At 44.8% G+C, this 27,611-nt stretch overlaps 1 protein-coding gene across 16 annotated transcripts in view; it reads left to right on the top strand.

Annotated features, from left to right (window-relative positions):
* The window catches only part of SLMAP (sarcolemma associated protein), a 255,812-nt gene that overhangs the window by 167,727 nt on the left and 60,474 nt on the right, over window positions 1-27,611 (top strand). For 12 of the 16 annotated variants that reach the window (XM_030208024.1, XM_030208020.1, XM_030208008.1 and 9 more), the window contains one exon: window positions 8,022-8,081. The exons of the other annotated variants lie outside the window; for them this stretch is intronic. In XM_030208024.1, coding sequence (XP_030063884.1) covers window positions 8,022-8,081 — 60 coding nt within the window. The remainder of the gene's footprint in view (window positions 1-8,021; window positions 8,082-27,611) is intronic. 16 annotated transcript variants of the gene reach the window in all.

Raw genomic sequence — 27,611 nt, 5'->3', positions numbered from 1 at the left:
GACAGGCCCAGGTTCGGGCTGCTCTTAGAGAGCTTTTGTCCGATACCGAAGATGAGCGTTCGTGGGAGGAAGAGGAATATTCCAGATACTTTTCTGAAGAACAGTCCTATGGGGTCCCCTTTGATCCTACTCCGCCCATTGAGAGAAGGATGTCTCCGCCTGAGAGCCTTTCTTTTTCCTCCTTTGTTCGGGAAATGTCTAAGGATATTCCCTTCCCTATGGAGGTTGTGGATGAGCCCAGGGCCAAGATGCTCGAGGTCTTGGATTATCCTTCTCCACCTACAGAGGTTGCAATGGTTCCTTTACATAACACACTCAGGGAAGTTCTTATGTGAAACTGGTCGTTCCTTCCTTCTCTCTAATCCAGTGGTCCCCAAAAAAGCTGAGTCCCAGTACAGAGTCCATAGAGAGCCGGTAATGGTGAAGCCTCAACTACCTCACGATTCCATGGTGGTGGATTCTGCTCTCAAGAGAGCCAAGAGTACTAGGGACTATGCCTTGGCGCCCCCAGGCAGAGAGTCTAGGACCTTAGATTCATTTGGGAGGAAGATGTATCAGGCCGCTATGCTCGCAGCCAAGATTCAGACATATCAGCTCTACACGAGCATCCACTTGCGGAACTTGGTGAGGCAACTGTCTAGTTTGGTTGAAGCGCTTCCTCCGGAGCTCGCTGAACCTTTTCACCAGGTGGTCATGCAGCAGAAAGCGTGTCGAAAATTCCTGGCCATGGGTACTTACGACACTTTTGATGTGACATCCAGAATAGCTGCTTAAGGTATAGTGATGCGCAGACTCTCATGGCTGCGTGTCTGTGACCTCGATCATAAGATCCGGCAGCGAATGGTGGATGTTCCCTGCCGGGGGGATAACCTTTTTGGTGAAAAAGTAGAGGATGTGGTCGATCAGATCAAAAAGCACCATGATGCTATGGATTCTGTCTCCCGCCGGGCGTCTTCTGCTACTACCCTCCTCATCTAGGAGGTTTTTTGGAGGGAATAGGAGTGCTCCCTATTCCTATAATAGGTGTAGGTACACTCGGCAGCCTACCCAGGCTCAGTCCCAGCGTGTTCGTTCTCATCAACAGCGTGCTCATGAGGCCCATGCGGCTCTCCAGCAAAAGCAAGGGACGGGCTTTTGACTAGCTCCAGTGCAGCATAGCCACAGTGCAAGTGTCCGTTCCGGTGGGTTCTTCAAATAGTCCGGTTAGGATACACTCTCAATCTGGAATCCAGGCCTCCAAATTGTCCACCAGGAGCTCAGTCTTTCAGCTCCCAGCACAAGCAGGTACTTTATAAGAGGAACTTTCTGCCTTTCTAAAGGCCAGTGCGGTTGAACCCGTTCCACCAGGGGAAGGTACTTCCATGTGCAAAAGAATGCAGGGGGGATGTGTCCCATCCTAGACCTAAGGGCCCTGAACAAATTCCTAGTCCGAGAAAAATTCAGGATGGTTTCCCTCGGCACCCTTCTTCCCACGATTCAGGAAAACGATTGGCTATTCTCTCTGGACTTAAAGGATGCCTGTACACACATCTCGATACTCCCAGCTCACAGGAAGTATCTTCGATTTCGGTTGGGAACTCAACACTTTCAGTACTATGTACTGCCCTTTGGCCTCGCGTCTGCGCCCAGGGTTTTTACAAAGTGCCTGGCTGTTGTTGCAGCATTGCTACGCAGACTGGGAGTGCATGTCTTCCCTTATCTCAACGATTGGCTGGAGAAGAGCACCTTGGAGGCAGGCGCTCTACAGTCCATGTGGATGACTATTCGAGTGCTAGAGCTACTGGGGTTTGTGATCAATTATCCTAATTCCCATCTTGTCCCGGTTCAAAAATTGGAGTTCATTGGAGCTCTGTTGGGCACACGGACGTCTCAAGCTTATCTTCCTCAGGCAAGGGCAGACAATCTCCTGGCCCTCGTGTCCATGGCTCGGGCATCTCAACAGATCACAGCTCGGCAGATGTTGAGACTCTTAGGACACATGGCCTCTACAGTTCATGTAACTCCCATGGCACGCCTACATATGAGATCAGCTCAATGGACCCTAGCTTCCCAGTGGTGCCAGGCCACAGGGGATCTAGAGGATGTGATCCATCTTTCCACCGACATTTGCAGTTCCCTTCAGTGGCGGACCATTTGTTCCAATTTGACCTTGGGACGTCCATTCCTAATTCCTCAGCCACAAAAAGTGCTGACGACGGATGCATCCCTCCTGGGGTGGGCAGCTCATGTAGATGCACTTCACACTCAAGGAGCTTGGTCCTTTCAGGAAAAGGGTCTTCAGATCAACCTCCTGGTATTATGAGGGATCTGGAATGCCCTCAAGGATTTCAGAGATCGTCTGTCCAACCAAATCATTCTGATTCAGACAGATAATCGGGTTGCTATGTATTACACCAAAAAGCAGGGGTGCACCGGATCTCGCCCTCTATGTCAGGAAGCCATCCGGATGTGGCTTTGGGTGCGCCGTCACGGCATGTTTCTCCAAGCCACGTATCTGGCAGGTGTAAACAGCCTGGATGACAGGTTGAGCAGGATCATGGAACCTCACGAGTGGTCGCTAAACATGGGCATTGCCCACAAGATCTTCTGAGCGTGGGGCACCTCCTTGGTGGATCTTTTTGCCACTCAGATCAATCACAGTCACTCAGTTCTGTTCCAGACTTCAGGTCCACGACAGACTAGTGTCAGATGCCCTTCTACTGCATTGGGGGACAGGCCTTCTGTTTGCGTATCCTCCCATACCTCTAGTAGGGAAGACTTTGCTGAAACTTAAGCAAGACTGCGGAACAGTGATCTTGGTTGCTCCCTTCTGGCCTCATCAGATCTGGTTCCCTCTTCTTCTGGAGTTGTCCTCTGAAGAACCGTGGAGATTGGAGTGTTTTCCGACCCTCATCACCCAGAACGAGGGGTCGCTTCTACATCCCAACCTCCAGTCTCTGGCTCTCATGGTCTGGATGTTGAGAGCTTAGAAATTGCCTCTTTAGGTCTTCCAGCGGGTGTCTCCCGAGTCTTGCTTGCTTCCAGGAAAGATTCCACGAAAAAGTGTTATTCTTTCAAATGGAGGAGGTTTGCCGTCTGATGTGACAGCAAGGCCCTTGATCCTTTTTCTTGTCGTACACAGACCCTGCTTTCAATACCTTCTACACTTGTCAGAGTGTGGTCTCAAGACCATAAGAGTTCACCTTAGTGCAATTAGTGCTTATCATCAACGTGTAGAGGGCAAGCCTATCTCTGGACAGCCTTTAATTGTTCAATTCATGAGAGGTTTGTTTTTGTCAAAGCCCCCTGTCAAACCTCCATCAGTGTCATGGGATCTCAACATTGTTCTCACCCAGCTGATGAAAGCTCCTTTTGAGCCACTGAATTCCTGCCATCTGAAGTATTTGACCTGGAAGGTCATTTTCTTGGTGGCTGTTACTTCAGCTCGTAGAGTCAGTGAGCTCCAAGCCTTGGTAGTGCATGCACCTTATATTAAGTTTCATCATAACAGAGTAGTCCTCCGCACTCACCCTAAGTTCTTGCCGAAGGTGGTGTCGGAGTTCTATCTGAACCAGTCAGTTGTCTTGGCAACATTTTATCCCTGTCCACAAACCCGCCCTGGTGAAGACAAGTTGCACACCTTGGACTGTAAGAGAGCATTGGTCTTTTATGTGGAGCGGACAAAGCCCTATAGACACTCCGCCCAGTTATTTGTTTTGATCCCAACAGAAGGGGAGTCGCCATGGGAAAACGCACAATCTATAATTGGCTTGCGGATTGCATTTCCTTTACTTATGTCCAAGCTGGGCTGACTGTAGAGAGCCATGTCACGGCTCATAATGTCAGAGCCATGGTTGTGCCAGTGGCTCACTTGAAGTCAGCTTCCATTGAAGAGATTTGCAAGGCTGCAACGTGGTCATCAGTCCACACATTCACATCTCACTACTGCGTTCAGCAAGATACCCGATGCGACAGTCGGTTTGGGCAGTCGGTGCTGCAGAATCTGTTCGGGGTTTAGAATCCACACCACCCCCACCCCCCCCCCCCAGGCACATTTTATTATGTTCCAGGCTGCGCTCTCTTATTTAGTTGTGTTTCTTTCAGGTCATCTATGTTATGTCCTCGCCGTTGCGAGTCCCAATTGACCAATGTTCATTGTTTTGAGTGAGCCTGGTTGCTAGGGATACCCCACATGTGAGAACAAGCAGCCTGCTTGTCCTCGGAGAAAGCGAAGATACTTACCTGTAGCAGGTATTCTCCGAGGACAGCAGGCTGATTGTTCTCACAAACCCACCCTCCTCCCCTTTGGAGTTGTTCTAGTTCTCTAGGTTGCTTTTTATTAAACTGAGGATGACACGCTCGTGCAGCGGGCAGGAAGCCATTTGCACATGTGCAGTGTTCTCTGCCTGCGCTCCGGAGCGTTCTCGAAGATTATTTTGCTTGCAAACTTTTTTTGCCAGTCTCCTGGGGCACCGCGGGCGTCGACCCAGTCGTGAGAACAATCAGCCTGCTGTCCTTGGAGAATACCTGCTACAGGTAAGTATCTTCGCTTTCGCTTTATGAAGGCACACAGTTCTTTTTTGGACTTTTCATGTAGACATCCCAATATAAAATTTGTCCCCTCTTGTATCAGTTTTAGGTCTAGGTTAGAAGATCTTTTGTGGAATGCAATTTAGGGTACTAGGATTTGTGATAGACCATCATTATGTAGACGGTGAATAAGAGAACCAGTGAAACCATGAAGGGAAAGGTTTTAGTCTTTTAACACTTGAACGCCCACTAGTTGTCATGAAACATGAAGACAAATACTGGAGCCTCTTATCAGAAACATTTTCATAGCTTAAAGATGGTTTCCCCCCCCCCCCCCCCCCCCCCCCCCCCCAAAAAAAAAAAAAGTGTTGTATTAATTCTCCTTCAATCAGTCACCTTTCTGGAATAATTGTTTGTTCACTGCAGATTGCACATTTTTTTACTTGAGGAAGCAGTCTGGAGACTAATTTTAGCATCCCTGTTTGGCAGTAGGAACTGTCATTGTAGCAGCATTTGTGCCCTGCCGTTTTCTCTTTCTTGCACCATCCATGGGAACTGAACCACCACAACAAAATGTCTACATCCTGTTAATCTTGAAAGCCAGTCTTGGGCCCAGTCTCCAAATCTTAGGGATTCAAATATTTAAATCTGTGTATTACTCCCGGGAGAGTTCTACGCATTGCAGAATTAGTACAGAATTCCCCTCCTACATAGAACTAAGCTTGAAGAACAGGAATGTCTGCATCCAAAAGAAAAGAAGCAGCAGCAACATACATTTGAGGCCTTCAGTCCCAAATCAAAATAAAGCAAAAATGGATGGGACTTGATATACCAGAAAGGGGTGGTGTCAGCATCAGCCTGTGCATCCAGAACTGAGTGAGGCAAGATCCGAGAGTATCTGTGCGCTCTCTCCTGGAACTGTTTGTTTTTTTTTCTAGTAATATCTGCTCCCAAGTGCTAAGTCGATGGCAGGGAAGTGAATAGGTGCACCTCGGTGTCAAGGTGCCAACTGGCCCATGACTGAATGAGCATGCTTCACTCCAAAACCCAACAGTGCCCCTCCAGGCTTTACGGTGGATCAGGCTGATTCAGTCTGTCAGCTCATTAACACTGAGGTGTAGCTGTTCTCCACCCCCCCCCCCCCCCCAAGGCATTGATTAAGCCCTCAGAAACAGTATTAAGCAGAAAACAAACTAGCAAGTGGGTGGGAATGAGGAAGAGCAAGAGAAGCAACAACTTAGATCAAAGCTAGTTAGAGATGTCAGGGGTTAGGGGCTGAAGCCTTGAAGGTGTAGAAAAAGGGTGGGGGTTTTGTGTGGAGGAGATGGAGTGGGGAAAGAAAGCTGAGATAGGGCTTTGAGTCTGGAGGTGGTAGAAAGAGACAAAGCTGGAGGAAGATGGAAACCCTGTGTGATGGTTCACTGGAGATGAAGCCAAAGGAACGACGGATAGCGCATTGAGCCTGCCATGAGTGGAAAAGCGCGAGGTACAAATGTAACAAAAATAAAAAATAAAGCTTGGGGGAATGAAGGGGGGAGGGAGGTCAGACTTTAGTTGTGGATCTGCAAAAATGTTTAAAGATTTTGGATCTGAGTAATGTTTTTTTATATTTATACGGTGTGCAAATTTCCCCCAGGTGTAGGGTATATGATTTGGAATCTGAGGCTATTGAATATTTATCATCTTATTACCTTCTGCTTTTGAAATCCAGTAGACTTTCTTTCTGTATAATCTTCTTACCTAGCCCTTCTTTTGCTCTCCCATTGCCTCCTTTGTTCCCCCTTGCCTTCTCTCATTCTTGTTTACTCTTTCTCTTTACTCTTCTCACTCTTCCTCCCCAGAGTCTGCTCTTCCCCTCACCCTCTTTGCCAGTGTCCCCCTCCTCCTCAGTGTTGGAGATCCTGCTTCAGAGTCAGTGTTGCCAGGTAGTCGTGGAAAAATAAGCACGTTTTGCTTAAAAAAACAAGCACAAAACAAGCGATAATTCCTAAAAATAAACCCAATTTGTTGTGTCTTAAAGTATGTCCCTGGTATCAGAAGGCAGCCCTAATACAGGGGTGGTGCATGTTGTGATTAACTCCTTCCATAGCCAATGAGGAAACGAAAGAGGACAGGAAAAGGCGGGACTGAGCACTGGCTGATGCACTTACGTGCAATGTTGTCATGGCAACAATTGTGGGCAATCAGCGGTATATGAAGTCAAATTTAAAAAAAAAAAACCCAAAACAAGCTACCTGCAAGTTCTGAACCCCCCCCCCCCCCCCCTCAACTTCAAAAAATAACAGGCCCAAACTCATGGGAAATTTGCTAGGTTGCCTACACGGTTCTGAGTGTCTGATGCTGCTTTCTTCACCTTCTGCTGCTTATTCGGTCTGGTGAGCATAATGAGCCAATCAGCATTAGGAGGTGGGATGTAGCCGCATCAAGCTATGAAGTGTTATCTTCCCATTCCTCATCTGGCAGTGCTGTTGTGGTTTTAATTCCCACCTAGTATAGTCAGGCCCTCAACAGTATGAAAAGTGCTGTTGCACCCCCTTGGGTATGGTACCTTGTGTATCACACTCCAAAGAGCTGACCCTGCTTGTTGACATCCCCACACATTTGTCGGAGCAAATTGTCAGTGAAAAAAGGGTGAGGAACTTTTGTTCATTTCATGACCTAATAGGCATCAACTTAAAAGAAAATATGTTTGTCAGGAAGAGAAGATTCCCTTTTATATACCAGCTGCGAGCTCTCTTGGTTTTTGACCATTAATGGCATTGTGTGCATCATCCAAAAACAGCAGCATATGTTGCCAGATCTCTGCTGTAAACTTGTTCAAGCTTATTGTGAGCATTTGTTGTGAAGCTAAGCAGCTGAAAGAGATCTGTAGTTATCTGGAAATCTGTGTTCTAAGGTGGTTTGTACTTGTCAAAAATGTTGCTATGGATTTCATTATTTATTCATTTCTTAATACTTTACTGAAAGAACTTTAGCCTAGTTCAAAAAATCAAGTGGGTTAAAATGTTCACAGTGGATATACAATGTTAAATTAAATCACTGAAAAGGAACTGAGCCTTACTTCTAGGCTCAGCAGAAGCTTGGGCTTAGAGAAAATGCTTATTAAAATTCCAATCCTTTCAGCTTTACGGATTGATTCTGGAGTTTACTTCAACTCAGCTAACTATTAGCTTAGTTGGAATGATCCTTTGGGAAAGGACTTGCAGGTAGACCATAACTCTCTCGTAGTTAGACAACTGAAATAACATTTATCCTTAAAAGATCAGGTGCATTATGCTTGAATATTTTCTGTTGCAAGACACAAGTTTGCTGTAACTATAATAATTTGTTTTAGCACTACTTTCACAGCAGACCAGTGGTACCTGCCCCTTTTTCTTGTCACATTTTTTTCCACACATGGTTATGGGTGTGGCAGCTGCTTTAAATATGGTCATGGAATGTGGACTCGACATGTAGAGGGAAATGCTGGTTTCTTTTAAACCAGCTTAGTAAAATTGCATTTTATTTGGCAGGCAAGCTCATAGAGGAAGAACATCTAACCAAAGGTGTGGAAGAAACAAAGCTATTAAAAGGTTAGTTGTGGTTTCCTATTTGGATAATTTTATTTTTCTACCCTGTTTGTATGTCAGGTGGAGCAAGTTGTGTTATGTGTAGGATACAGTATGACACTGGCTATTGATGCCACAGTGTTATCTTGAGTCTTCATTATATAACAGCAAATTTTCTGCAGTTCTGAAAACAGTGTTTTATTGCCCCGGATAGGATTGTCAGTGGCTGCACTTTTACTTGGCTGAAAGTCACATAGCATCTTGATCTTTTTAATGGATGGCACCATTTGTGCACTTTTAACACGTGTGTGGACCTGTACTCTGTGTATCTGTTATTTATAAAAGTTTAAAATATTGGTTCTAGTTTATACTTGTATGTAGATATTTCTTCATTAGATAGATAAAAGTAATTTGTGATTACCAGGCTGCTTGCTACTTCCATTTTCTGTTTCCTTTTGTGGGGGGTTGGGGGGTTCTTAGTCTTTTCTCTGCTAGATAAGTGGGTAAAATGACCTAGTTTCTGCTGTTCATTATGAAGAGCACTGAAGGGATTATTTTAATTCACTGTGTAAGTAATAGGAGTTGAGGATTAGATGGTATAACATTTAATATTCTTATGCCTTTAATTCTTATTAATTCTAATAACCATTTTAGGAGAGTGGGATGTGAGCTTTTGTGCTCTATTAACCTGACACATTTTGTCAATATTCACTGTTGTACCTTGGACCTTTTATAAAGAATGGAAAGAGTGCAACCCCCTTTATACTGGAAATTAAACTGGCTGTCTGAGATAGAGGTAGCGCAAAACAATATAGCTTGCTTCTTTTTCTTATAAATACCTGCCTCAGCTTTCACCATACAGGGACTCATAACCACAAAGGGCTTGTCCTTATGAAGCTGGAGTATTGCTGTTAACGATTTATAGCACTGTAAATGAAAAAGGCACACTTCTGTTCAGTAGTTTCCAACACAACATGTTGCTCTATGAAATAAACTGTTTCTCTTGATAGATATTTTGTTTCTCTGAACAGATTGTATTCTGTTTGCATAGCATCTGCTTGTCATTTCCCTAAATGTCAGATCAACTTTAGCTACTTTTTTATGTCAATTATCTCTTCTCAAATGGTTCACTATCTTTTTTTTTCTGTGTGTTTGTAGAATTTGCAAAATACAGATAACCTGCCATAATTGGCAAAAGAATGCACATAGTATATAGCAGTAATACCCAGGCTGCCCTGCAAGTGTTAGGTTGCAGAATGGTGTGCTTTTTTTAGTGTGTATGTTAATACATTCCATCTCATTTAATAAGCATCAGGTTTGTCATCATGTTTAAAAATAGCCCTTTGCTTCTGTCTTGATAGGTGCTTTGAATTGGGCCAGTCAGCAGTTGCTCTGTTACAATTCCAGCTGGCAACAATAAAGTAAATTCCCAGAGAAGAGATGACTTTGTCTCATAATAGCATTAACTGCTCAGTAATGAATTCTTATTTGAAAGAAAAGTCTGGAAAACATGCTTCTTTAAACAAATTTAAAAAAAAAAACTTGGAATGTACACTAAACGTTAAATCATGGAAGGGCCTTATTTGTCTTAAGGGTTTTCCCAGTTGTATAAGCCTGGGCAAAACATTTAATAAATTAAGCCCTCTTTGGCATAACAGAAAGCTGCATTTCTTTCAGGTCATGCAGGTCCTTATCTACTACCTCATTTACTATGTCTGGTTTAAAACTATTCTGAAGGCCTGAGAGTGAAGCATTTTAACTTACCAAAGCATTTATTTATTAGGATTTATTTACCTCTTTTTTGAAGGAATTCACTGAAGGCTGTGCACAATAAGAATAAATCAAACATGAGCAACAGACAATTACATCAGTAAAAACATTCAAATAACAATACAAAGTATTAAAAAGTATGCTACTTACAATGCCTATATAATACGTAGTATAACACTTTAATTGTCAGTGTAGGGTACAAGCAAAGATGGAACATATAGATAGGTAAGGGAGTAAGAGGGGTTAGAAAATAAAGTGACTAATTTTAAAGAAAGGTGCACATGAGGGTCAGAAAGATGGTTAAATATGATCTCAGCTAGGATAGGAGTGGATAAACGTGTCCTGCTACAGTATGTACAGCCCATGTCACTCCTTGTGTGTGTGAATGAGACTAACAAGTTAGTTCTTGTATTAAAGGCTTTGAAGAGCCAAGCTTTCACTTGCTTCGTGAAGTAGAGATAGTCTTATGTTACGAGTAGCCTTTCAGATGTCCAATTTTGGAGGCATTATTACTTTGCTATAATAAATATTTAAAAAGCTAAGAAAGTTCATTAAAATGTAATGCTTCAGAACTGTCCTACAGATGATTTGACATTAGCCAATGAAAATTCCAGGCCTCCCACAAGATTTAATACAAGTTCAAATAATTTTGTATTTCTGTAAATTTTAGACCCAGTAGTTTCCTCCTCATTTGTGCTTCCAGCTCAGTTGGAACTGGTGCTAGTATTGCGTGACCTGATCCTTCAGTCGTAGTTCCCTGGGGATTCATTGTCTTCTGTCCTGTTCAGACTTGCTCAGTCCAGTTGTCTGAGAGCACCCTCAGCTGGGAGTCAGCTGGCTCTTTCCAGAATGCTTTAATTATGGATTCTAAAGCTGGCCACTACATGTTACTGTTGTGTAGTGACTTCAGATTTCCCAACCTACCTAGAGGGCCTAAGCCAGAGCTCAGCTGAGAATCAAACCCAGATCTCTCCGCATGGCAGTGGAGAGGATGGCCCTCTTGAACTTGTTACAGCCGAAATAGGATAACACCACATCTTAGATTTGAATACTTTATTGCAACTATCTGTGGAGTAGATTGTTTATGTTTATTAAAAACTTGATATACTGCTTAATACTAACAAGAGGAGCTAAGCGGTTTACAATTAAAAATTCATAAGTACAATAAAATGGAAAGGAACTCCATCTCAAATAGGACAGATGACAAACATTCATTCAAGGCCAGGCATATCAATAAAAATCCAGCATCCACTGAAAACTGTTTGCCAGTAAACACACCATCAACTGAAAATAGAAAAACATTAATTAAAGGCTTGTTGTAATAGTAAGCCTTTAAAAGAACTTTATATTCCGAGCTATTCTTTCAAAGGTTTAAAGTTCCCAGAAGACGATTCCAAAGTGAGGGAGCCAGACAAGAAAAAGCAGAGTGCCTAGTGACTTCATAATAATTAATATGCCTAGGAGTCAAGAGATCTAAGTTGACGAACAGGAATATAAGGTTTGATAGATACGAAAGAACACCTGTGTGATATGTCCTATGAACTAAAATGAGAAATTTGAAAACAAACCAAAATTTAATTGGAAGTCAGTGCAATTGAAATAATAAAGGTGATGCGTGATCCCGCATCTTTGCATTGCAAAGAAAATGAGCAGCACAATTTTGAAATGTTTGAATCCGTTTCAATTGAGATTGTGGTAAACCTGCATAAATCACATTACAATAATCCTAATGTGACACGAGTAGTGCATGACGTGCCAAATGAAGTATGTGGAAATCCAGCATTGAACGAATAGTGTGCAGTGATCGCAGTGTGGCGAAGCCTAATCTAATCACCTCTGAAATATGCTTTGAAAAGGAAAGTTGAGAATCAAACCAAATGCCAAGATAGCGGAAACAAGAAACAGATGTAAGTGGTAAATCAAAAAGAACAGGGACAATGTCAGGCAATGATAATGAACCAATTATCCAGCAAGTTGGGGTTTTTCTTTCTGGGTTGAGTTTCAAATTTATTATGGGACAACCAGTTTACCATTGCTGAAAGGCAATTCTGCAGAGGCTGTAAATCAATGTTTAAAGAAGATGCTGGTTGTCAGCATAAATATAGAATTTGATATTGAAGGACTGTATAAGTATAGCCAATGGACTTCGAAAGATATTAAACAATAGAGAATGACAATACTGAACCTTGTGGAACACTACAAAGTAGTATAAGTACAAAGAAGAAACTCAGGAACCCATACCAATGACCAAAGAATGTGCAGAAAGAAATGAAGAAAACCATTTATGTACAGTTTCAAAGATTCCATTCTCATAGTCTAGCTAACAACAAAGCATGATTCATCAGGTCGAATGCAATAGACAGATCCAAAGATACTACAAGTGAGATAAGACCTTTGTCAGGGGTTGAGTGTAAGTCATTCAGAAGAGCAGTAATGATGATTTCAGTACAATGGTCAGATCTAAAGCCAGACTGTTTATAAAAGGGTTCAAAAGTGTCCATTGGCTCTGGGGTCAGGGACAGCTTTCTTTTCCCACAGCTCCGTTAAGTGGACTGTGGCTGAAAAACTAGAGAGTGCGGTAGGAGGTGTGATATTGCTCTCTCTTCTTAACAATTCAGTTCCAAGGGAAGGAGTGGAGGTGATAGAGAGAAGAGGAGCAAATGGTGTGATAGAGAAGAGTAGGAGAGGACAGACTCGAGGGGAGGGGAAAAAGGAGAGGAAAATGCACTGGAGATGTACAGTGGACGAAAGTGTGCAGCACAAACCCCTGTTGCACCATCTATTCATCTTCTAATGTGGGAAGATGATTGGAAAAGGAGTACAGGATAGGGTTGTCTGCCTCATTCCTGGAAGCTATGCCACCTGCCTGCCTCTTCTAGCATTTGAAAGCACTAGAAAAGGCCAGACTTGGTTCCTCCCCTACTTACCCAGTAAATTATTTTCCAAGGAGCACCCCACCTGCATACAAATGTCTTGTACGTGAATTAATTCCATTTGTGTCATAGCAGAAGGGTCTAGCTGCAGAGTTTTCACAGAGCATGGTAAGAAACCTGTATCACACTTATAGATAGTTGTAAGGCCTAAAAGAGGAATGTTGGCGCTAGTCAGAATGGCTTGAAGTAAAACATAACATTGATCATCATCGGTTATGCCATTTCTGACGTGTAGGGGCATTTTTGATTTGTCTAAATCTGATTTTCAAACTAGAAAAAAATCCACATTTTTATTTCAAAAATAGCCATTTGCTAGACATTTTTGTGCTCAGCACATCTATCTTTTAGGTCCATTCTGGAAAAGAAAAACAAAAAGTCCAAGGGGGGGAGAAATGCATAAAAGCAAGCCATTGGGATGTATAAAGAGCCAGCATATATCACTATTACCCACTTACAGTATATTGTATAGTGAGCCCTCCAAAGCCCACCAAAAACATATTGTACCCAACTGTTCACCACTACGATAACCCTTTTTTTTTTTTTTAATTGTATTTATGCAACTTTAAATTATTTTACAAGTATAAAAACTTGTTACAGGAAATATTAGACATAAACATATATTTCAAATATAATCTTATATATTGTGGAAACTATTATTAATTCATCATGTCTACCTTAGACCACAATAAGTGGGGAGGAGTCCAAAAAGATTCAGGGAATCACAAAACATAATTATAAGGAAAGGCATAGCCCCTAACATCCACCATCTCTGTACTTTAAACTGGATTCATTACTTGACAATCTTTTTAGATTTATAAATTCTTTTAATTGGGTTGGCATAAAAAACACATACTTTATACCTAAATACTTTACAACACACTTGCAAGGATACGCTAGCAAGAATGTTGCCCCCAAAGACCTAGTTTCAGCTCTCATTTCCAGAATCTGTTCCCTTCTCTCCTGAGTTGATTTGGTCACATCTGGAAAAATCCAAAGTTTCTGACCACAAAACTTTAGCTGAGTAGTTTTAAAGTATAACTTCAATACAGCTTCAAAGTCTTGTTCAAATACAAAGGATATTAGGAGAGTAGCTCTGTCACCTCAGATAATGAGTCCTCTAAAATCATTGAAATGTCCTTTAGCTGCTCATCCTTCTCCAAATTCAAAGGAACCTCATCTTGATTCTTAGTAGGTAAAAAGTATATTTTATTTATCGGCGGAATATTTTGAGAGGAAAATTTTAAATTTTCCATAAGGAATTTTTTTAACATTTCATACGGTGAGATTCCTATTGGTTTGGGGAAATTAAGAATTCGCATATTCAGTCGTCTATTATGATTCTCAGTTCAATCCTTTGTTGCATATTTTTCTTGGTCTTTTAAATCTTGTTTTTCCATAGACTTAGATAAATGGTCAACAGTAGTTGTAAGTTTTTTTTAGTCTCTTGTATGGAGTTAACCATCAAACTTTGCATTTTCTCCATCGAGTGCCACAACATGTCAAGTGTTACCACTCGGGGCGGGTCTCCCCGCTCTAGTTTACCTTCCTCTGCCGTCTCTGACTCCAAGGGAGAACCTTCTCCGCTGGCCCCAATTGCACCAAGTTCCAGATCAATTGATTCCGCTAACCCCTCTCGGACTGCGGCAGGTCAGAGTGGAGCTCCAGTTTCTGGAGGGGACAAAGAGATCTCCCGCTCCAAAGACGCCTGAATCCCTGCGCCAGCGTCTAGCGGAGTTCCTCCTCCAGTTTCTATTGGTGGGCGCCGAGTTGGAAACTCGTCGAGTGTTCGCTGCGCCGGGGAGGACGTGCGAGCCTGAGAAAGTAAGGCTTTCACCGTCCCCTTCCTCTTAGTATGGGGCATAGTTATCAAAACGAAAAAGGAATTTTTTTAGGCTTTCAAACTCTCTGGCTCCTTCGCTACACTCAGCATGTCAGCGCCATCTTGACCCCTCCCTACACAATAACCCTTATGCCTGCAGGCGTCACATATATGTAGGTAGATAGTTTTTTGTGGATTTTGTAGGGTTCACACTTTCTACCACAAGTATACCAGTTAGAGTGGGATATGGGCCTGAGACCCCTTCTCTACAATTCACTGCACCGACCACTAGGGTACTCCAGGGACCTGCTTTACTGTTCTAGTCCTGCTGTAGAGGCTGGTATATACTGTTTCTTTCACATCTTTGGGGGTAGGGTGGGAGGGAGTCAGTGACCACTGGGGGAGTAAACGGGGGTCATGCTTTATTCCCTACAGTGGTCATCTCTTTTCTCCGAGGACAAGCAGGCTGCTTGTTCTCACGACTGGGTTGACGTCCGCGGCAGCCCCCACCAACCGGAAGAAGCTTCGCGGGACGGTCGGCACGCAGGGCACGCCCACCGCGCATGCGCGGCCGTCTTCCCGCCCGTGCGCGACCGCTCCCGCCAGTTATTTTTTTTCCGCGACTGGAGAGAGTTGTGCAATTGCCTCTCTCTCCGTTCAGCCGCCGGATTTTTCGACCGCGTTTACGCGGATCGTTGCTTTGGATTCCCGTTCGGTTCCTCTTTCTTTTCTTTCTTTGTATTGTTAACAAAAAAAAAAAAAAAAAAGATTTTCGCGCGTGTGGAGCACGCGCTCCCCTTTTCCCTCGCTTCCAGCGGGGACGCCTCGTTGCGGCCTAGTGGCCGCTCGGTCGGCTAATTTTTTCGTGGTGTGATTTTAGCCACCATTGCCGACTTTGACTTCGCCGACGCGATTTTTCCGTCGATGTCCTCGAAGGTCCCGAGTGGATTTAAAAAGTGTGGTCGCTGCGGCCGGCCGATCTCGCAGACCGACACCCACGCTTGGTGCCTCCAGTGCCTCGGGCCGGAGCACAATCTCAAGTCGTGCGCGCTGTGTCTCGGTCTCCGGAAACGGACTCAGGTTGCGAGGCAAGTTCTGCGGGACCGTCTTTTTGGAACTTGCGCCGGCCCCTCGACGTCGACCTCGACGGCATCGGTATCGAAGGCCGGGTCTTCGGTACCGGTATCGATGCCCGAAACATCGGCACCGATGGCAGCGACCCCAGGAGAACAGGTCCCGTCGGCCCGCCGGTCCGCCGGTGAGAGTGGGGTTGAGAGGCCGCGTGGGCAGTCGGCCCCGGTCACTCCCTCAGCTCGTGAGCCACGGGACCGAACCCTGTCGGACCCGGTACCTCGAGACCGAGGGGGATCGACCTCCTCCTCCTCCATGCCCTCCGGCGCCGGTGACGTGCACCGGAAAAAAGATAAGAAGCGCCGTCACCGGGAGCCCTCGGTGCACCCTGAAGAGGAGTCGACGCCGAAGCGTCATCGCAGAGAGGAGAGATCTCCGTCGGTGGTGGAGGTACCGACGCGTCGGGGTTCCGGCACCTCGGTGCCGTCTCCTGGCCCCCAGCAGCTTCTGGCACCGACACCCTTACCGGCCCCACCGCCTTTCCCGGCAGCGGGCCTGGACGAGTGCCTCAGAGCCATCCTTCCGGGGATCCTGGAAGGGCTGATGCGCCAGGCTGTGCCGGCGTCGGGGGTGCTTGCGCCCCCGGCGCCGATGAAAGCACCCCCGGCGCCGATGACTGTGGCGCCGGCGAGCTCTAGCCCGGCGCCGGGGCTGTCGACACCGCCGCCGCTTGCGGTGCCGGTCTCGACCGCCACGCAGGTGGAGTCCCCGTCGACGTCGATGGAGGGAGCTCCGTCCCCGCCGGCGCGGGAGTCCACCGCTCGACGACACCGAGACCTCGGTGCCTCGACGTCGAGCCGGGCCCGGTACCGGACTCAGCTACATGAGCTAATGTCCGATACCGAAGATGAGGACTCGTGGGGGGAAGAGGAGGACCCGAGATATTTCTCCTCAGAGGAGTCTACGGGCCTTCCCTCGGACCCCACGCCGTCACCGGAGAGGAAGCTCTCACCTCCTGAGAGTCTCTCCTTTGCCTCCTTTGTGCGGGATATGTCTATAAGCATTCCCTTTCCCGTGGTCTCTGTGGAAGAGCCGAGGGCCGAGATGCTCGAGGTCCTCGACTATCCATCACCACCTAGAGAGTCCTCCACGGTACCGCTGCACAATGTCCTGAAGGAGACGCTGCTTCGGAACTGGGTGCGACCACTAACTAACCCCACCATTCCCAAGAAAGCAGAGTCCCAGTACAGGATCCACTCTGACCCAGAGCTCATGTGGCCCCAGTTGCCCCATGACTCAGCGGTCGTGGATTCTGCTCTCAAGAGGGCACGGAGTTCGAGGGATACCGCCTCGGCGCCCCCGGGGCGGGAGTCTCGCACTCTGGACTCATTTGGGAGGAAGGCCTACCAATCCTCCATGCTCGTGACCCGCATCCAATCTTACCTGCTCTATATGAGCATCCACATGCGGACCAATGTGCAACAGCTGGCGGAACTGGTCGATAAGCTCCCGCCGGAGCAGTCCAGGCCATATCAGGAGGTGGTCAGGCAGCTGAAGGCGTGCAGAAAGTTCCTGTCCAGGGGGATTTTTGACACCTGTGACGTGGCATCTCGTGCTGCGGCCCAAGGTATAGTGATGCGCAGGCTCTCATGGCTGCGTGCCTCTGACCTGGACAACCGCACCCAGCAGAGACTGGCTGACGTCCCTTGCCGGGGGGATAATATTTTGGCGAGAAGGTCGAGCAGATGGTTGACCAACTGCATCAGCGGGAAACCGCTCTCGACAAGCTCTCCCACCGGGCGCCTTCAGCACCCGCCCCCGCGGGCGGGCGTTTTTCCCGGGCTCGGCAGGCTGCACCCTATTCTTTTGCGAAGCGTAGGTACAACCAGCCGGCCCGAAGGCCTCGTCAGGCACAGGGACAGCCCCAGCGCGCTCGTTCCCGTCAACAGCGTGCGCCTAAGCAGCCCCCTGCGCCTCCACAGCAAAAGCCGGGGACGGGCTTTTGACTGGATCCACGGGAACATAGCCGCCCTACAAGTGTCCGTACCGGACGACCTGCCGGTCGGAGGGAGGTTAAAATTCTTTCACCAAAGGTGGCCTCTCATAACCTCCGACCAGTGGGTTCTCCAAATAGTGCGGTGCGGATACGCCCTGAATTTGACCTCCCTGCCTCCAAATTGTCCTCCGGGAGCTCAGTCTTTCAGCTCCCATCACAAGCAGGTACTTGCAGAGGAACTCTCCGCCCTTCTCAGCGCCAATGCGGTCGAGCCCGTACCACCCGGGCAGGAAGGGCAGGGATTCTATTCCAGGTACTTCCTTGTGGAAAAGAAAACAGGGGGGATGCGTCCCATCCTAGACCTGAGAGGCCTGAACAAATTCCTGGTCAAAGAAAAGTTCAGGATGCTTTCCTTGGGCACCCTTCTGCCAATGATTCAGAAAAACGATTGGCTATGTTCCCTGGATTTAAAGGACGCATACACTCACATCCCGATACTGCCAGCTCACAGACAGTATCTCAGATTCCGCCTGGGCGCACGGCACTTTCAGTATTGTGTGCTGCCCTTTGGGCTCGCCTCTGCCCCACGAGTGTTTACAAAGTGCCTCGTGGTGGTAGCGGCCTACCTACGCAAGCTGGGAGTGCACGTGTTCCCATATCTCGATGATTGGCTGGTCAAGAACACCTCGGAGGCAGGAGCCCTCCGGTCCATGCAGTGCACTATTCAACTTCTGGAGCTGCTGGGGTTTGTGATAAATTACCCAAAGTCCCATCTCCAGCCAACTCAGTCTCTGGAATTCATAGGAGCGCTGCTGAATTCCCAGACGGTTCAGGCCTACCTTCCCGAAGCGAGGGCCACCAATCTCTTGGCCCTGGCTTCGCAGACCAGAGCGTCTCAGCAGATCACAGCTCGGCAGATGTTGAGACTTCTGGGTCATATGGCCTCCACAGTTCATGTGACTCCCATGGCTCGTCTTCACATGAGATCTGCTCAATGGACCCTAGCTTCCCAGTGGTTCCAAGCCACCGGGAATCTAGAGGATGTCATCCGCCTCTCCACCAGTTGCCGCACTTCACTGCTCTGGTGGACCATACGGACCAATTTGACCCTGGGACGTCCATTCCAAATTCCGCAGCCCACGAAAGTGCTGACGACGGATGCATCTCGCCTGGGGTGGGGAGCCCATGTCGATGGGCTTCACACCCAGGGTCTGTGGTCCCTCCAGGAAAAGGATCTGCAGATCAACCTCCTGGAGCTCCGAGCGATCTGGAACGCACTGAAGGCTTTCAGAGATCGGCTGTCCTGCCAAATTATCCAAATTCGGACAGACAATCAGGTTGCAATGTATTACGTCAACAAGCAGGGGGGCACCGGATCTCGCCCCCTGTGTCAGGAAGCCGTCGGTATGTGGCGTTGGGCGTGTCGGTTCGGCATGCTTCTCCAAGCCACGTACCTGGCAGGCGTAAACAACAGTCTGGCCGACAGACTGAGCAGAGTCATGCAACCGCACGAGTGGTCGCTCCATTCCAGAGTGGTACGCAAGATCTTCCGAGAGTGGGGCACCCCCTCGGTGGATCTTTTCGCCTCTCAGACCAACCACAAGCTGCCTCTGTTCTGTTCCAGGCTTCAGACACACGGCAGGCTAGCGTCAGATGCCTTTCTCCTTCATTGGGGGACCGGCCTCCTGTATGCTTATCCTCCCATACCTTTGGTGGGGAAGACCTTACTGAAGCTCAAGCAAGACCGCGGCACCATGATTCTGATAGCGCCCTTTTGTCCCCGTCAGATCTGGTTCCCTCTTCTTCTGGAGTTGTCCTCCGAAGAACCGTGGAGATTGGAGTGTTTTCCGACTCTCATTTCGCAGAACGACGGAGCGTTGCTGCACCCCAACCTTCAATCCCTGGCTCTCACGGCCTGGATGTTGAGGGCGTAGACTTCGCTGCGTTGGGTCTGTCTGAGGGTGTCTCCCGGGTCTTGCTTGCCTCTAGGAAGGATTCCACTAAAAAGAGTTACTTTTTCAAGTGGAGGAGGTTTGTCGTTTGGTGTGAGAGCAAGGCCCTAGAACCTCGTTCTTGCCCTGCACAGAACCTGCTTGAATACCTTCTGCACTTATCAGAGTCTGGCCTCAAGACCAACTCAGTAAGGAATCACCTTAGTGCGATTAGTGCTTACCATTATCGTGTGGAAGGTAAAGCCATCTCTGGAGAGCCTTTAGTCGTTCGATTCATGAGAGGTTTGCTTTTGTCAAAGCCCCCTATCAAGCCTCCTACTGTGTCATGGGATCTCAACGTCGTCCTCACCCAGCTGATGAAACCTCCTTTTGAGCCACTGAATACCTGCCATCTGAAGTACTTGACCTGGAAGGTCATTTTCTTGGTGGCAGTTACTTCAGCTCGTAGGGTCAGTGAGCTTCAAGCCCTGGTAGCTCATGCTCCATATACCAAATTTCATCACAACAGAGTAGTGCTCCGCACCCACCCAAAGTTCCTGCCGAAGGTGGTGTCGGAGTTCCATCTTAACCAGTCAATTGTCTTGCCAACATTCTTCCCCAGGCCGCATACCCGCCCTGCTGAACGTCAGTTGCACACATTGGACTGCAAGAGAGCATTGGCCTTCTACTTGGGGCGGACACAGCCCAACAGACAGTCCGCCCAATTGTTTATTTCTTTCGACCCTAACAGGCTAGGGGTCGCTGTCGGGAAACGCACCATCTCCAATTGGCTAGCAGACTGCATTTCCTTCACTTACGCCCAGGCTGGGCTGACTCTTGAGGGTCATGTCACGGCTCATAGTGTCAGAGCCATGGCAGCGTCGGTGGCCCACTTGAAGTCAGCCACTATTGAAGAGATCTGCAAGGCTGCGACGTGGTCATCTGTCCACACATTCACATCTCATTACTGCCTCCAGCAGGATACCCGACGCGACAGTCGGTTCGGGCAGTCGGTGCTGCAGAATCTGTTTGGGGTGTAAATCCAACTCCACCCTCCAGGACCCGAATTTATTCTGGTCAGGCTGCACTCTCAGTTAGTTGTTCTTCGTAGGTCAATTTCTGTTGTTCCCTCGCCGTTGCGAGGTTCAATTGACCTGGGTTCTTGTTTTGAGTGAGCCTGAGAGCTAGGGATACCCCAGTCGTGAGAACAAGCAGCCTGCTTGTCCTCGGAGAAAGGGTATGATACATACCTGTAGCAGTTGTTCTCCGAGGACAGCAGGCTGATTGTTCTCACCTACCCTCCCTCCTCCCCTTTGGAGTTGTGTGTTTCATCTTTTGCTAGTCATTCAACTGGCGGGAGCGGTCGCGCACGGGCGGGAAGACGGCCGCGCATGCGCGGTGGGCGTGCCCTGCGTGCCGACCGTCCCGCGAAGCTTCTTCCGGTTGGTGGGGGCTGCCGCGGACGTCAACCCAGTCGTGAGAACAATCAGCCTGCTGTCCTCGGAGAACAACTGCTACAGGTATGTATCATACCCTTTAGGGCACCGTGTTGTGACTTAGGTGTGATTTGAAACAGATCTAGACCAAAACGTCTGACGTTTTAGCTCTGGATGTTTTTGCTTTGTTCCATTATATCAGAAAAACACCCAAGTTTTGGGAATGCCCAAATCCTGCCTGTCCCAACACACCCCCTTGTAACTAAAATGCACTGCAGAGAAACTCTCATATCCGAGTTTCAAAAATTGCAATTTGTACATTTTTCTCTGAAAAATGGCCAAATGCCACTTTATGCCGTTTGAGCCCATTTAATATTTTTTAAATTCTGCAAGCAAAGGGTTAACTTTCCATTTTGGCATAATGCCCTGGTAGTAGCCTATGATCACATTGCTGGTTGAAAATTATTTTTGATCCTTCCTGGAAACTAACTACTACAAAACTTAAATTTCTACTGAAAGGTAGACAGCAGACTCTAGAACAGTTTGCAAATGCAAAATATGCCCATTTTTGTAATGTGTTCTATGATTGAGGAGGGTGTGCAGAAGAAAAATGATCTTCATATACTCTGTAAACAGTTTTTAAAACTTTTCTTGGACAATAAGTTTATCAATGTCCTGAAAACTAGCTACAGTTCAGACAGCATCTGAGTTAATCATCTATATAATAAGAAACTGTGGAGGCTTTCAGACTCGAGCCCTATATAAGCTTTTTATTAATTATTCGATGAAAGGTATTGCAGCCTGCAGAGATTCTTTAAAAAAATTGCTTCCTGACTTTTGTTTTCATATTTGAACTCAAAAATGTGTAACATCTCAATAATTTTACATAAAGCAAACTATATTGTTGTGTACCAGTGGATGCACTGAATGAGCTTTGACAAATCAGTTACCAGTTTGAGTAGCTAGTCTGTCAAACCAGTGGCATGTTTGTTTCTGAAGAACTGTACTACATAGAGGGCTCCTGTGTGAATGAAAGGCATTAAATGTATCATTTGCTGGCAGATAACACAGCAGCTTCTCAGCTGTTGCAGTAAGTCCAAGTGGTGAGGTTTCTTGTTGAAGTACAAAAATGTAAAATGATACTTGTAAACTCTTCATCAAGTTATTAACTCGTAGATGTGTCTCTAGGAGAAGATTGATAAGTACTTCAGTAGATGGCCTGGCTTTATTTCTCTGGCATCATGGCTATATAAAAGCTTCCAAGAGGAGTGAGGGAAAGGGAACAGGCTTTCCATTATTATTAGGACCCAAAAGTCTAAGGAGAGAGTGCAGGGATATGCAAAGGGTTTTTTGTTTTTTTTACTTAGGACCACAATAGAACATACCTGAACCAGGTACTGGAGTACCCTTGCCACTTCAGCTGAGTGGGGGAGGGGTTGCTCCTTTCGAGCTGCAGAGTGGTCTGGGGTGAGTTCACCTGCAGGAGGAGAGAAATAAATGGTCTTTTGTGATTTAAAAATAAATTTGACAGGTGCACATCTGAGAGAGGAAAAAAAAGTGCAACCGATGTTTCAGCATTAGACCCTGATGTAGCTGAGGCATGAACTACGGAACTCTGTCAACTCATGTCATCCTCTAGGGAAATAATTTCAGTTGTATAAGGAAAAGAGAATGCTTGTTGGTTTGTGGACCTGTGGTTGGTATACACGTGGTTGTTCAAAACGTACGTATTTTGTCCAGTGATTAATATGAGGTCCCTTTTAATCCCTTTTTCGGGGTTCTGTATGAATATTCTCAGAAATGTATAGAATCATTGGGTCTGTTTTTTTTCTATGTATTGTATTTACTGACCCTTTAGTTTTTGTGGGGTTTTTAAAAATATATTAAAAATGTTCCGGCAATAACAAATTCCCTTCTATAAAAAAACTCCAGACAAGATTTTGGCCTCCCTGTGCTGGGGCCCGTGCTGTAGGTACTCTGGTCTGTAGTGTGTCCTGGAATGTGTGGGACCCCAGCTTGGGGACTTTCATCTCAAGTGGTCCTCAACTTTAGGACCCAGTACAGATTTTCTAACTTCTGATTGAATTCTGTTGAAGTCGGTGTGAACTTAAGACTTCTTCACCTCTAAAGTAAAAAGGGAAAAACAACCCAGCACCAATCTTTAGTGCATTTTGCTATATTGGGAGTAATGCCATATACAGCTTATTAGCATGCATGTCCAGGCTAATCCCATCAATGGCTTACTGCCAGTTTAGCAGAGATTTTTGTGTGCTTTGGTACTTGCTACATTGGAAGTAATTATAGCGCGCACAAAATCATTGTTAAACCAGAAGTGAACCACAGCATGGAAGTTATCACCATGGGCAGCTCAATAAGATAGGCCAGAGGGGCCTTGACCCTTCCAATATTTTGCCCAACACAGCATCACCAACTAGAGAGTCTGGGAGAAGGTGTAGAGAGTGATTTATTTGGCTCCTGCAACCAAAAAGATGTTCCCCTGCCTCTAGTTACCATGGCTTGTTCCATCAGACCTTAGATTGTAAGCCATCTTGGGCAGGGAACTACTTGCAGTACCTAACTTTATTTTACCTCGAGCTTGTGTTTGGAAAGGAGAGTATTAGTCTACTTGTAATATACCAATACAGCTCTTATTTACTACTTTATCCCGCTACAGGATCCAATGCAGTTTACAAATTTAAAAATTACAATAACTAGAATACAACACAATATATATATCAAAACTAAAAATGAAAGTAAATCTAAAAAAAAAAAATCCTAATCAAAAATTTCTAAATAAAGTTTTCCATTTTTTTGCGAAATGACACACATTTTGGGTCTGTTCTAATAAATAAAGTCAAAGTGTTTCAGAATGTGGTCGTGCAAAAAGAAAAAGAATCATGGAATATTCTCATAAAACTAACCCCTTTAGATGTAGGCGGCTGAAGCAGCAATTGATCCTGTAAGCAAGAAGAATGTCTAAACAGGACAGTCAACAATTTAATCACAAATTCAGAAATAAGACCATAAAAAGATTGAAACACCAGACAAGCTTATTTTTTTAAAACATTTGAGCATGTACTACAAGCCAGTGCAATTTTGCTAAAAAAAAAAGACAAAACACTGTCAAATTCCCTAATCCTGAAACTTACTCTAGCAGAAGTATTCTGAATAAGTTGAAGTTTGTTTAATAACCTAATAGACGGACCCAGATAAAGAGCATTGCAGTAATCAAGGTGTGATATCAGCATCTGAACTAGTAAAGCAAAGTGTATTTCATCAAAGTAAGATCAAATGAGACACAATTGTCTTAACTTAAAAAAAAAAGGGGGGGGGGGTTGCCAGAGATGATTTATCTGAGGCTCAAAAGACAACTCCAACAACTCTGAATTTGTTTTCCAGTGGTAAAGATTTACATGAAGGTAACAAAATAGCATTAGGCACAGTTATCTTGGAATCTTTAAACCAGAGAATTTTGGTCTTATTAGTATTCAACTTCAATATGTTAGCCAGTGTTGAATCCTATCCATGCAAGATGATCTGTTAAGTGTCGACAAGATTGTCACAAACAGGAACCCAAAGTAGACATAAAGAGATTAAAAACAGTGGAGATAAAGGAGAACCTTGAGGGATACCGCACCCCGCAGACTAAAATTGAGAACACACACCATTTTTCTGGACATGGTAGCTATGATTCATGAAGAAATATTGAAACCAATGAAGAACTGGATCCATGAGACCTAACTTGCTTAATCTTTCAGTCAATAGGGTATGATCTACTGCTTCAAATGCGCAGAAATATCTAATTGAAGAAATATAGTCTGCTTACCTAAGCTCAGCTGTTTAAATTTCAGAAGTTAGTACCAATAACAATCTTTCTGTAATGTGTTCAGATCTAAATCCAAACTGTGAGGGGTACAAACAGGAGAACCTATCTAAATGTTTAGCAAACTGATGACTCACATAATACACTAAAAAAACAGTTGGTGGTGTGGAGATATAACAATATCTAAATACTCAAACTTCCACTTATATACAAAATAACAATGTTATTGGGGAAAAGCCTCAAAGAGCTCCTAGATTAAATATTCATCTATCGGAGCTGAAACAGACCAACTAGTCTTCTCTTCATCATAGGCAAAAACCCCATTAGTACAGCACTGAATAATCTTAATTGGCTGCACTCTAGTACTCTATGGGTACTGATTTATTTTTGTATTTTTTTAGGTAGATCTAATCACTAGCTGAAGGCTGTGCAAGGTTTCCAAGTACTTAGCATTGTAACCTGAGACCCTGAAGAAGCAGCGAAATGCTGGCCACCGTCTGCTCAGTGCAACAAAGAGTGGAATAGCACAGCATGGAGCAGCACTAAATGGAACGCTATGCAACAAAGTGCAATATATCAGATTGTTTGGCATGTTCCAGTAACCATCACGCAACAGTGATTAGATCTACCTAAAAAAATACAAAAATAAATCAGTACCCATAGAGTACTAGAGTGCAGCTAGTTAAGATTATTCAGTGCTGTACTAATGGGGTTTTTGCCTATGATGAAGAGAAGACTAGTTGGTCTGTTTCAGCTCCGATAGATGAATATTTAATCTAGGAGCTCTTTGAGGCTTTTCCCCAATAACATTGTTATTTTGTATATAAGTGGAAGTTTGAGTATTTAGATAGACTCACATAATACACCATTCATTTTGTGATAAGGGATACTTACTACTGGACAAAAATGATAAATCCATGCCTGTCCGGTAATGATAAATCCATGCCTGTTGATTTAGGTATAGGTGTTAAAATAATTTGGCCCAAACAGAAGGTGTGGAACCTAGCTCCAGCATTCTATCAACATATAAATAATCAAATTCACAATTAATGGAAGATGCAGTAGAAAGTTTTGCAGGACAAATATCAAGTGTACATAGAAAACATTACAATTTTTGTAAAAGTGAATAAACATCATCAGTTATTGGATCAAAGGTGTTCAGATTTGGTCTACTGAGACAATGCTATTAGGGTTTGAATTAATTGCATCCACAAAAATATAGTCTTGTTGGGGAAGAGGATACAAGGTTTCTTACTAATTGAAATGTTTTGGGGTTTTTTTTTAAGTATTTAAACAATCTGTGCCTATTTCCTTAGCATAATAAGAAATCCTAAATTCTGTTGTTTTCAATTTATAAGATTTTAATTTTAACTTCCAAAGTAACTTACTTGAATCCTTGCTTTTGCGCCAGTGCCATTCTAGATGGTGACAAGTTTTGTTTTAAAATATGTAATTTCTCCGTATACCAAGAGGACTTTTTTACTGTTACTTTTTTCATTGTCAAAGGTGTAGTTTTATCTAAAATGGAATCAGTAGCAGTGTCCTAATGAGATTTCATAATAATCGGATTTAGGAGTAGCACATCAATATCTTGCCCATTTGTGACTAGAACATATTGCTATTGGTATTACCTCTAGAAGGGACCAATTTAAATTGTGTTTGTGTAATGGTCTGTCCAACAAATATGTAAAGTAAATTGATAATGGTCAGACTATGAAACTGCAGCCCAATTAGCTGATCTCACAAAACGAGGAGGATAAGAAATTAAAAAATCAAGATTATCTTAATTTCTTCTTGAAGATTACAAATCATAACTTCAAGCTCCAGAAACATAAAGAAGTTAACTAATGACAAATTTGAAGTATGTACTATAGCTAAACCCCCACACAGTTTGGCTAATCTAAGAGAATGAAGAATATTATAATCTGGGGGACATAGGTTAGGTATCATAGGACTGTCTTACTCAATTAACCAAGGCTTGGTAAGAAACACAAATCCTACTTCAGAGAAAACAAGATAATTTAGTAAGAACTTATTGTTCACAGATCTAGTATTAGCATAGATGGTGCTGGTATTAAAACATAAAAAAAAGATTAATCAATATTCATAGGCTTCACATAGGATTAAGAATTTACAGAAGAACTTTAAAAACAATCTTTTATGATAAAGCCTGTTACCTAAGATAATAATTTATTAACCATCTTCTATCAGGTCCATTATCTCTTTTAGATTTTGATTTACAATGTAAAATTGGCAAAACTGGTATTCTCTTAACGGCTAAATCTATATTATTTTATTTTATTTTTATTTTTGTTACATTTGTACACTGCGCTTTCCCACTCATGGCAGGCTCAATGCGGCAGGCAATGGAGGGTTAAGTAACTTGCCCAGAGTCACAAGGAGCTGCCTGTGCCAGGAATCGAACTCAGTTCCTCAGTTCCCCAGGACCAAAGTCCACCACCCTAACCACTAGGCCACTCCTCCACATCAAAGTAACCATTAAAAATGCCCAGAAAAACCAGGTATAAAGTTAAAATCAACACATGATGGCATTTTAGACAAGAATCTATGACTTCAGACCACCAAACCTAGAATGATTTCAAAGTTACAACCAGTGGTGTGCTGGAGCCGGCTTGCAAGAGCCGGTTGTTAATCTTTCTACCGACTTGCGAGCCGGTTGTTAAATATAGCGAGCCGGCTCTGGCTCTCCTCCCTCCCTCCGGATCCTCACCGACTCCTTGTTTTTCTAATTCTTCGGGGCAGGCAGTCTTGCCT

The sequence above is a fragment of the Microcaecilia unicolor genome, chromosome 6 (assembly GCF_901765095.1).
Source record: "Microcaecilia unicolor chromosome 6, aMicUni1.1, whole genome shotgun sequence".
Lineage (NCBI taxonomy): Eukaryota > Metazoa > Chordata > Amphibia > Gymnophiona > Siphonopidae > Microcaecilia > Microcaecilia unicolor.
This window is presented reverse-complemented; position numbering and strand designations above follow the sequence as displayed.